The 12,126-nt window shown below is 37.4% G+C and overlaps 1 protein-coding gene across 1 annotated transcript in view; it reads left to right on the top strand.

Moving 5' to 3' along the window:
• SLC26A7 (solute carrier family 26 member 7) overlaps positions 1-12,126 on the top strand; it is a 68,186-nt gene that overhangs the window by 36,589 nt on the left and 19,471 nt on the right. Inside the window, exons 7-10 of the mRNA XM_059857044.1 lie at positions 70-217; positions 2,247-2,360; positions 5,612-5,689; positions 7,172-7,267. Of these exons, the coding sequence (XP_059713027.1) occupies positions 70-217; positions 2,247-2,360; positions 5,612-5,689; positions 7,172-7,267 (436 nt within the window). The remainder of the gene's footprint in view (positions 1-69; positions 218-2,246; positions 2,361-5,611; positions 5,690-7,171; positions 7,268-12,126) is intronic.

Consider the following 12,126-nt stretch of genomic DNA (forward strand, 5'->3'; position numbering starts at 1 on the left):
CCATAAATTGCAAGTATATAGAGACTACTTATCAAGTCTTTAAAAAATTACTGTCTTTATTTTTTATAGGTTGCCATCACCAAAAGCACCACCCATGAGTGTCCTGCCTGAAGTAGTCACTGAAGCTTTTGGAGTGGCACTGGTTGGTTATGTAGCCTCTCTAGCTCTTGCTCAAGGCTCTGCTAAAAAGTTTAAATACACTGTGGATGACAACCAGGTAAAACTCTTTCTCCTTACTGTCACTGAGCCTTGAAATCACCTTTTGGGGAAAGTGTTATAGATGAGTGCCCAGTAGGAAAAGTTATGTTCCATATAGCATCCTGACACCTTCTAGTGTTTACAGTAACACCCAAGTTTTGTTTAAATTATCTCTGCAGAATGCCCTCATTGGTTGAACTGCTCCTTTTGGGGAAGCTCATCCTTCAGGATAATCTTGTAATGCTACATTCAGTGCAGCATTTGGGTATTAATGCATTTTTCACTGCTCTAAGATGAGACAGCTTCTCCTCTGGCAGTTGAGCTGTTATAGATAAGCTATGATGTTAAAACAGCCACCATTAGTGAAAAGCAATTCTAAGCCAAAACCAGGTATTTTTAGTCCCAGGACTTACCTGATGTTGTAATAAGAAATTATTTATATTTATGCAAAGTAGAATTCTCACCTGAAATAAAGGTTTATTTGTGTCTAGGAAGCTGGGTGGGTTCAGAGAGTGCTGCCAGCTTTACAGCCAAAGGAGCTTTTTGTTCCCAGCTCCATTTTGCAGAGGATGTGCTTAAGCAAAGTGGGCTGTCTCTACACTACTACAGTGCTTGTCATGGTGGGTGGGTAACTCCAAGCCTGCTGGAAATCCATGGAGATGCTAATTCAAGCACTGTGGGAAGAAAGGCTCAATTTCAGATAACTGGCACTAGTACTGCGTGATAAAAATGTTGCCTCCACCTTTATGTTAAGTGGTTTGGGATGAATGGCATAGGGTTGAATGAAGACCAGTTGTTTGGCAGCTGGAGGTCTATTTGAACACCCTATCTACACAGGCTGGTCTTGCTACATCAGGTCCTGTCCTTTACCACTCGTATGTCATTGCAAAACACAGTGGGAACATTCTTGTCTGTTCAGGTCTCTGAAATATTTCTCAGTTTGAATACATTGGGCCATGAATTTCCATTGATGCTTCAGAGCCATGTTTCGAAGGAGCAGAGGGAGAATGCTTTGAGCTTAGTGCAGGTCAGACTCCAGGGTGACACACAGCTTTGTTTCAAGGCATTCCATGGAATGCAGCAAGCTGTGTGTCCCTCTGCACCTTTGGAAGTCTTGTAGCTAACACAGGTTCATTACTGAAGTCTTGGAAACTCTTTGTATGTCCTCATCAAATAATGGAGCAAAAGAGCAAACCCTCCATGAGAGGAGAGCAGTGAGGTGGTGCAGCTGTACTGCCTTCAAGGACAGGCATAGGGCTGGGCACAGGGGCTTGTGGGTGTGTGAGGCTGCAGGGTGAGCTTTAAGGGGGTGCTGTTCTGTGCTGTGAACACAAACTCCTGAGCTGGTGTTTCCCTGGCTGGATACAACACCATTTTCCTACACATTTTCTTCAGCAGACCAACTTGCTCCTTAAAGTCTGTGATGCTGAGTGGCCATGGTGGAACACTTCCTTAGAAAACACTGCTCTTCTTAGGCTGCACATACATGGTGGCTTCTCCACTTTTTGTTCCGTGAATCCTTTGTTCAGACATGTCTGCATTTTGACTGTGAACAAACACCAAATACATTTGTGATGAAGGACAGCATGCATAAGTATGGCTACCACGCTTCACTTTCACTAAAACATGCTCTAAAGGAAGAGAAATCAGCAGCTGTCTTCTTCCAGTGAGCTATATACCAGAAATGATCTGGACAGTTTCCAGACACCAGTACTTGGGGCTCTGGCCAGTTAAAAAGCAGACATGGATCAAGATGTAAATATTTTGGTTGAACTTAATCTTCAAAATTTAGCAATAGCATTTATTCTGGGAACAAAATGTCCCTCCTGCTTTTGATGAAACTGGTTCAACAGCTCTATCATTCAAATTAGTTGGGAGATCTGTTCTGTTGGGAAACCCTTTACAATGTACCTGTGGGATTTTTTCCCTCAAAAATGTGTCCATCCTTTATTATTGCTAAATTTTACATAGGGAACTCCTTTGTTGGCAAGAGGCATTGAAATGACAGCACAATAGGAAAAAACATCTTCTATTTAACGACTTTGCAGGAATTTTTGGCTCATGGCCTCAGCAACGTGATTCCTTCATTTTTCTTTTGCATACCAAGTGCTGCAGCGATGGGACGGACGGCACTGTTGTACAGCACGGGAGCCAAAACACAGGTGATGTCTTTTAAAAACACAGGCTGCAAAAAGCACAGGCTTAGAGTGAAGGATGTCAGAGAATTAAAGCTGTGATTCTGCTCACTGAAATTTGTACTGACTTATCATTTTCCTAGCCTCCCTTTTCCTCTTTCCTGGAAATGCCTCTGCCCTGTCATTTTTAACAATCTGCATGAAATTGCATCTGATCAGTGATGTCTTCCTAGGAAAGAGAATGGTCCCATTTATTAATTTTTACCTGTTTCAGTCAGTATAAGGTCTGTGGCAGCAAGGAAGTTAGGAGTTGTGTTTTCAGACTGCAGGAAAATACGTAAAAGCCTTTTCAGTTTATGTAAACTTGTCAGCATTGTAACAAAAGTGCCCTCTAATGGTGTTTAATGGATTTAATGCTACAGTCTAAACTGAAGTTTTAGGAAAAAAAAAATCACATTTCATTTATCTGATTTAATTTATCTTCTCTCTGATTTCCAAAATAAAATGAAAGTAACCTTTAGAGCTGTTTGTTAAAAAAACACAAGTAATCTCCCAGCTTCTGCCTCGTGACATGGTGTGCTTGTCCTATCCCTCAGTGTACACTGAGCCCACAGAGATGACATTTAGATTTTTGAGGATGTTTGTTGCTATTTCCTACAGAGGAATCTAAAACCACAAGCTGTTATTACTGTAGCTCAGAAAAGAGGGGGCTGTAACTGCTGAGAATGATAACTGTGGCCCTGTCAGCCTGTCATCTGTCCAAAATGTGCCTGTGAACAAGAGTGGTGGAAAACCACCTGGGGCACCTGGAGCATTGCCTCTTCCTCTGAAACTCACGGGCCCTTCAGTGGCAGCCTGCCAGATCAATGTCGTGTCCTTTGGAGTTCATTGTTATTCTCCCAGATAACAAGTGACAGGACAAGAGGAGGCTGATCCAGGGAAGGTTCAGATTAGATATCAGGAATTTTTTTTCACAGAAAGGGTTGTAAAGCATTGGAACAGGCTGCCCAGAGTAACGTCAGAGTCACCGTCCCGGGAAGTTTCAAATATTGTGTGAATATGGCACTTGAGGAGATGGTTTAATGGTGAACATGGTTGATGGTTGAACTTGATGACCTTAAAGGTCTCTTTTAGCCTTAACAGTTCCATGATTCAATGATTCTAATTTCATTTTATAGCTGTTTCTCTTGCCTTGTGTTGTATAAAGGACATTAGCTGCAAGGAAAATGTTCATGAGGTGCAAGACTAAATACAATCCATCGGTAGTTTCTCCTCAGCCATGCCTTGCAATTATTTCTCATGCAGATGCCACAATATTAAGGAATTATACAGGGCTTTACTTCAATAATCTACATGTTAAATAATTGCTAATTATCCTACAGAGTACTCTGAACTCACTTAATCATAATGAATAATCTAACAAATAGTAATCTTGAAAAGTATTTATATTAAAATATTTTAGCTACCACTTAGCTATTAGTTATTTCATGTATTTATTTGAATTTTATTGCATACAACAAGCTGTAATCCTCCCAGACATTCTCTTCTGTAATCTGTTAATGTACTGATTGTACAATTTGCAGTTGTTCTGCATCATGCTGTAGTGGCTTTTCCATGGAAGATTTGAGGTAACCTGCAGACCTATAACCTTGAGACATTTGGAGTACTTGGGCATGTTAGCTCTGGTACATATAGGGAAAGACCCTGATAAAAGGTTATTCAACACATTAAATGGAAAAAGAAACCACTATAATTGATTTCAAGACAGCAAACACACAATAAAAATCTGCTTGGTGTATCTATTGGTTTCACAGTACAGCAGTGCATACGTCCAAAAGTTAAGAGTGTGGTTATGAGCTGGCACTATGAGGGTGTTTTATTAGGCATAACAATCTCTCCCCTGCCTTCCTGGAAAACAAGACATCAGCTTAATGCTCTCCTTTGTGGCTGTCCAGACAGAATGAGGAGATGACAAGATGATCACCTATAAATATTGGTCAGGCCATAGGCAAAAAGAAGCCTTTCCTTAACTTAGAGGGAAGTCAGTTTGGCATAGCACATGGAAGAGATGCAAAGAGCCTTTCAGGGGCACAGAGCAGTTCTTTTTTCTCAAATGGCTATACCTGGATTGCAGTTTTGTCATTTGTTCCTCAGTGATATATTTTCCTGGGAGAAAAGAGAAGCGAGGAACTCTATCATGGACTAGAAGTGTCCTTCAAATAGAATCAACACTTTTTTTCTTGCTCTTCATGAAGGCAGAAAGAGGGAAAAGTTCCTTATGACTTTACCAGCAGATTTTCTGTCCCTTTTTATGTAAACACTCTGTCTATCCTTCTTGATGGTATTTTTAAGTACACCATGACTTTAATTTTCTAGTGTTTTAACAACTTGTCTGGTTTTGTTTTTAACAACTTGTCTCTTAAAATGAAACCTAATTATTTTAGTAAAGAAACATATTATCAATATAAAAATAAAGTGAGCATCTGCCTACTTATCGTCAAAAACCTTCTGTGAATCTGAACTGTATATTTATAAGACCAGAAGTACTCAGTGAGCACTCACAGCAGAATAGGACAGTGCAATTTTACTGTCATTTTCCATCAGATTAATACCATGTATACTGTGAAGAAATATGTAATTATTAGACCATATATTTTTCTGAATTTATATTACTTGCATTACTTACAATCTTTAATATAATTTTTAATGGTACCTACATTTTCTTAAGTAAATACACTGATATTAAAATGAAATTGTTAGTGGTTTCTGGTTTAAAAATAGTTTTCTTTTAGCGTTAATCCCAACAAAAGAAGTTAGAAGTCTTCTCTTGTGGAAAAAATGATAGCACACATAATTCTTGTTTAGTGCTATGACAGATCTGTGATTTAGTACAACACAGGGTGCATGGCTATAAATAAGTTGCAGAGTGACAGTGGGTGCTGAGAAACTTCTAGGATGAGACATTGCACACACACGTTCCACTTAATACCCAAATGTGAAAGTGATGCTCTGATCTGTGTCAGTGTGCTGGCAGCAGGGTCAAGCACAGATGTTGAGATCTCTCAATATGTTATCACTGTAGTTGATTAAAGGTAATAATCAGAGATTAAAATTGAAATTATATGCATCTGCAATCCACAGATACATTAACAGCTAATGCTTTCAACACCTGATTCTTGACTTTGCCTAGAATATTTTAAAATTAATCCTTTTCATAATTTCTTTTGTTTTTGCTGTTGTTAGACTGAATGATCTGCAACTCTTGGTTATTGTTTTAGGTGGCTTGCCTTATCTCTTGTGTATTAATTCTTGTGGTGATCTACACAATTGGACCTCTGCTGTACTGGCTTCCTATGGTATGCTATTTAACCTTTTTAAAGATTAAGATGTCAAACATTTTCTTAGGACAGTTTCTTTCAGGGAAAGACAGTGCAACATTTAAAACAGCTCTATTTAATTTCAGTGGCCAAAAGAATAGTAAGGGTATGATAAATCTCAAAATCATAAAGTACAGAGGTGACAGCATAAGACATAGAGATTTTAGACATATAAAGTTACATATATAGGCTATCACATAAGAGTATAGAAGTGAATTTCTCTTCTGCTTACTTTTGGCATGTAGTTTACGAAAAATATACACCCAGGTTGCTGTGGATTTGTAAATTAACAAAGTGTGGTAGAAATTAATGAAGATTCATGATATTTCTCCAGATATGCACATGATACACAGTTTTGCTTTTCAAATAAATATGACACAAATTATTTTAAATAGTGATATAAGCTTAATTACGAAAAGATTATAAAGTAATCTTATATCTCTGTCATGGATTACATCTATGCTAAGACTCTTTAAAGCAGTGTGGCATCTTTTTCACATAAGCTATATCTAGCTTTTGGTATTACAAATTAATAGTTAATTTTAACTAGAGGCATGTCAAAGCTGCTAAATACAGCTCCAAAATTATCCACAATTCTGCCATGTATGTACAGGAAGTTTTAACTCAACTATGTTTTAAACTTGCTTTGTGCTATTGTTTACATGGTGTCATGAAAGTTCTCACTTTTCAAACACAGATCCTTTTATAGCTTATTTTTACCATGCAAAGTAAGGACACTTGAAGAAGGGTACACAATATGTCCTGGGTTTTTTTCCTATACTTTTTCCCTACTTTCATTTGTTTTCCTATGGATTATATGTAAATTTTGACTGGTTTTCTGTAGGCTTTCCCCCCCATATTTTAAAAATACTTTTTGGTTTTTGCTTTCTTGATAATTTATTTCTCTTCTAATATGCTTTTTCAGCCCCATCTATGCACTGTAAGTCCATCAGTTTGTACTCCATTCTTTTTGGCTCTAGATGATTTCTTCATCCATCTCCTTCCTGAGTCAAAGAATAAAAAAACATTTTTTTTGCTTCAAAATTAATGGACCTTTGCCCTAGAGGCCTTCTATAGGGGAAGGAAAGGAAGTGAGGGAGTTACAATTCTTCACTGCATAGAAGTTGAGTGATGATTTGCTTTTGAGTCCTTCAGACTATGGCAGAATGTATTTGGCTGGTGATGCATGGAAGAGACTTGAGTAGCCCTGAGGTTTCTGTCATTTTTCTCTCAATTAGGCAGCCTGTAGATTACCTTCACCAAAAAAAAAAAAAAAAAAATGGGGATAGGGTGGTTGTTGCTGTTAGCAGCTGTCACAAGGACACCTGTGCTTAACCCATTTTCTAAACACCTACCAGTTTTTTTTATAATTTAATGATGATATTGACTGCTAAATTAAAGAAACAGCATTTGTTTTCACTAGCAACTCTGTAAATGGCTTTTGTGTTTATGTCTTTGCAGTGTGTGTTAGCAAGCATTATTGTTGTGGGCTTGAAGGGGATGCTAATGCAGTTCCGTGACTTAAAAAAATATTGGAATGTGGATAAAATAGACTGGGTAAGTAAAACTTAATCTAAGGAGGTTTTCCTGAGACCATTTGGCAAACAACTGCTAAATAAACTTTAACAGTTCTGTGACCCTAGAAGAAATAAGTGCAAAATATTATTAGTACTACTTTTGTGCACTATCAGCTCAGAGTAACAGCATCTATAATAACAGTTGTATTAAAAAATAACATTTTAACAAATGATAAAGAATCAAACCTGATGCTAGAGATGTGTATACAGACAGATCAAGTTAATGTGAGCAAATATGTGTCTAATTTTTATGTCATTTCTATCTGTTTAACATGCTATTGTAGCTCTTGTAGCATTATTGAAGAGATTTTGGTATCATCATCCTCTGGAAATACGGAATGACCACACAGGTCAAACAGAACTGGAAGCACTAGTGATGCAGAAAGATAAATATTGAGGGGTGCTGTTGGTAAATTGCCTTAACTCTTTCAGATTTTGCAAAATCTATTCCATCTACTGTTTGAACATAGTGAAAGATTCTGCACTATGAGAGAAGGAATACATGTGAAAAAGTAGATAGGTGAAAAGAGACATAGTATGAAAATCTAGTTAAACGTAATGTCTAGTCTGACAGAATTTGCACAGAATTCCAAGCAAATAGTAAATATGGATCCATGTGGAAGAAGACTCCTGGATTTCTCTTTTGTGGGAGATTTTGGGTGTAATGGCCAATTAGTGGAACCAAAATTTCTGCTGACGTCCTGCATGTTTGAGTTAACAATATTCAAAGGTATTTTGGCCACATAGTCCTTTTCTGTGGTGGGAAATACAGGTAATTGGAGTTAATATCAAACTTCTTTGAATCCACCAGTTACTTAGCATTCTATAGCAGTAATGGTTAAGTCTAGAAAAAATAATACTTTTTTTTATTAGACTACAGGGTTTTAGTATAGGAAAAACAGCTGAGTAAACAACATCAAGTTTGACTGTGAGATTTTTTATACTTGGTTGCAGAAAACTAGAGGTTCAAAAAACTTGGTTTTGGAGGTTTCTTTTGTATTATCCAGACAAAAAGTTCTATATTATTTCCTGAAATATTTTCTTCCTCAATCCGTATTCTGAAAATATTTTCTATTTCTTGTTTTTTATTTGATCTTTAGCTGAACCCATATTGCCAATGACAGAAATTATGGATGATGAGGATTGAGAATCATTTTGGGAACAATGGACTTATAAACATTGGTAGTTATGGGAGAGAGATATATCTTCTCCATCAGTTCATTGAGATAATAAGTAGTTACACTTTCCAGCAGGATATTTTGGAATCCCTCTAGATTTGACATGTCTTCACAGATAGACTAACCTGATTGAATTTTGCTTTTCTGGTTTTGGCAGAAAAGGTTGTGTGAGTAGTTAGCTATTACATCTCTGACATCTGTCATCATTTCTGACAGAGGTTATAGAACGGGGGAGTTTGCTGGGTTCATCTTTTTGACTAAACATACTTGAGCAATGATTTATCTTCAAGTAGTTTTACCATCAGTCTTTAACTTGACAGGATAAATCATCTTGCCTTAAATAACATAAAGTAAGGCTATAAACACTGATCTTGCATTGCTGCCTGCTCTGAGGAGCCCCACCAAGGCCAGTGATTTGTGTAACTACACTGGTTATTTTGGCCTGAAAGGATTCACCCCAGTAATTGACAGAACATTAGAAATGAATCATTCCATCACCCAGGTTATCCAAAGAGTTTTGAAGATAGAAACCCTAACAAAACATTTGGAAATAATTAGCAGTTGTCCTTCCTGGAACTGATTCTTTGAAGGGTGTGTGTCATGTAGAATTGAAGTCAGGTTTGTTTTGGTTATAGGTCTGGCAAATGATTGTGCATGGAAATAGAATATTATGGAGTTTGTTACCTGGTTCCTTCACACTTCTTTAAGCATCTCGCTAGACACAAATGGGATGAATAATATTTATTTGTTGATTAGTTTTCTATAAACATAATCCTTTTAAATGTAGAAGGTATGATATTGTTCAGGGGTTGGAGTTGAGGAAATAAATTGGTTCCTTGATCACAGGATATTTGGTGTTTCTATGAAATCTCTTTCAGCCATGGGTGGCTTTTTCATTCAGATTTACATCCTGCCTCTCAAATCACATTCAATTACTTTCCAGCTAATACCCCACTGTCCTTATTCCAGAGGTTTTTTTCCTACCATCTGAACTTCAGATGTCTCCTGCTTCAGTTAAGGTCTTCTGTCAGCCCCTACACCTTGGTTGGATGACTTAACAATCTCAGATTAATAACTGCATTACTCCACTATATATGTTATATGCATTACTGAGAGTGATTTGTCTTGATCTTTTTTTACGCTTTTTTGAGAACAGCCATGAAGCTAATCTGGCCTTGCCTGTAAATGCATCTCACTTTTCAGGTCCTCAGGTCAAAAGATTATTTCCTTGTCCTTCCTGTAAGCCTAATTTCTTATGCAGCTGTTTTTATTGACTTGACTAGCTGTTTTTATTCTCCAGCTTGACAGTGCTGGTGATAGTGGTGATACTCACCCAGTACTACTAAAAAGGCCAGTGAAGTTCTTGTTAAGGCTCAGGATCACAGATAAGCTGCCTTTTAAGATAGGCAAAAAGTACTGCCTGGCAATGGGTTGTTGAAGAAAAATGTTCTCTTTGCTGTTAATAGTTGGACTTGAAAGTAACCATGATGGGGGAAAAATATTTCAAAAGGTGATGTTCTAAGTGAAAAAATTATAACAGAATAAGGATCATTTTCATGAGTTAATTATATAGCAGGGATTTGAGAAGTTCAGCAATGAAATACTCTGGCATTTAAAGAGAAAAAATATTTTAAATTTACACATATGTCTTGACCAGAAAATGACCACAGCTGAGACAAAGCCAGGTTGTATGCCTGACTTTTAAAGCAGAAAAAATGGCCAGAATTTATGGTAAAAATTACATATTCCCAACATGGTGTTATAATGAGAGGCAGTTATGGATGCACGAATTGTAATTGTATGCACATATATTAATATTAAAGGATGTAAGGAATGTTACTAATTCAGCAATTAAAGTAGATCCAAGTATGAGGGTCTCATTTTTGACCAGTATCCTCCAAGATCTTGCCATTGTGAATTTCTAGGACACGTATCCAGCACCCTGTCAGCCTATTTTGTCAAAATATTTAGAGGAGGGGCCCTAGAAAGGGTCTTCCTTGAAATTTGGAGCTCATTAGTGGATTTTCTTGGGGTTTTTTAGAGCTTCTTCAGATACTATCCTCAGGAGGAAGATGGCCTTTTAAATTTGTTCATCACACATGGGTCCTGATTCATGAGAGGGCTCTCAGAGCTCTCAGGGCTCTGCCATATAAACAATTTTCAACAAAGTGGGAAACCATCTCTTCTGTGTTAATAATTTTACATCAATGACTCTTATGGCATCTTAGGTAGATTTTCTATTTTTCCTGCATTAATGAATATGCTAGTGTGAGTTATATTACTTGTGCTGTAGTTGGTATCAAAGAACTACCATACCACTTCAGTTTCATTTAGCATCATTTAGGTTGGGAAAGACCTTTAAAGATCATCTAATCCAACTGTTAACCCAACACTGCCAAGTCTACTCCTAAACCATGTCCCTAAGCGCATTAGGCAGCTCCTGCTCTATGGCTGTGGTGGGCTTCACTTGAATGCCAAGTTTTGATGAAGGGTGTGCTGAGGATGAATGCACACATTAGTCATTTGTCTGCAGAAGGACGTGGGACCATGGCCATGTCACTCAGTCCTTTGAGCCAGAGCCTCCTCCAGGACTCCAGCATCTTCTGCTGAGACAGTTTTGGAATGAACAGGACTTTAATGGGATTCTTGTTCTGGCTGTATGCTGGAGGGCCTCTATTTGAGCAGCTCATCACAGCCTCACATTACAGATAGCAAAGAACTGGTCAGCTGAGACAGGTTCATCTCTTTTGGCAGAAAAGGTTGTGTGAGTAGTTAGCTATTACATCTCTGACATCTGTCATAATTTCTGACAGAGGTTATAGAACAGGGGAGTTCTATAATTAATGTTCTCCATTAAGCAACAGCATAACCAGGTAGGAGTTAGATGACCTGCATCCTAAATTTTATTCATTCTGATAACCAAATCTATTGATTATGGTAGGAAACTAGACAGCTGTGTTGCAGATAGTTATGTGCAAGGAACTCTACCCATTCAGGCAACAGCTGATCATCTCCTCAGTTTGCAATGAAACAAGGAAAGTGCATAATCTGGTTCCAAACTGGTACAGAAACACTTATTATCACCATACCTTAGCATTGCATTGTTTAGCCCTAGGTTCAGAAAGTATTCTGCTACTTGTTTATATGATTTTTTTCCTACCAAATGCAGATTTTAGACTGTCATAAATGGTGGATGATTAGACTCTATGAAATGGAGAGTGTAGAGGAGGCAGCTGGTGTACACAGTCACTGTACCTATCAGTGCTTCTGATACTTTCTGATACATAGAGGAGTTGACATAAATCTATTTCTGCTTGTTTCTTTTCTCCCTCCTTAGAGTTTTTCTTTAGTGAAGTACTTTGAAGGTGGATTTTGTTTTGATTTTTGATATTAACATGAGCCTATAACATGTTATTGCTAAGATTTGAAAATTGATTAGATTCTATCTAATCAATAGAGTACAGAGTATCAATATACTTGGAGTTTGCAATAACCATACTGAAGCTGCCAAGGATAACTTTGATATTTTTACCACCTCTATGTTGAACTTTGCAATTACCCATGGATTAAATAAAAAGAAAAAGTCTATCAGATCAACATAACTTTCTACAAGTTTGATGCTACCTTAATTAAAGAAGAACTGCTTCCAGGCCAATACAAA

The sequence above is a fragment of the Haemorhous mexicanus genome, chromosome 1 (genome assembly GCF_027477595.1).
Source record: "Haemorhous mexicanus isolate bHaeMex1 chromosome 1, bHaeMex1.pri, whole genome shotgun sequence".
In the NCBI taxonomy this organism is placed as follows: Eukaryota; Metazoa; Chordata; class Aves; order Passeriformes; family Fringillidae; genus Haemorhous; species Haemorhous mexicanus.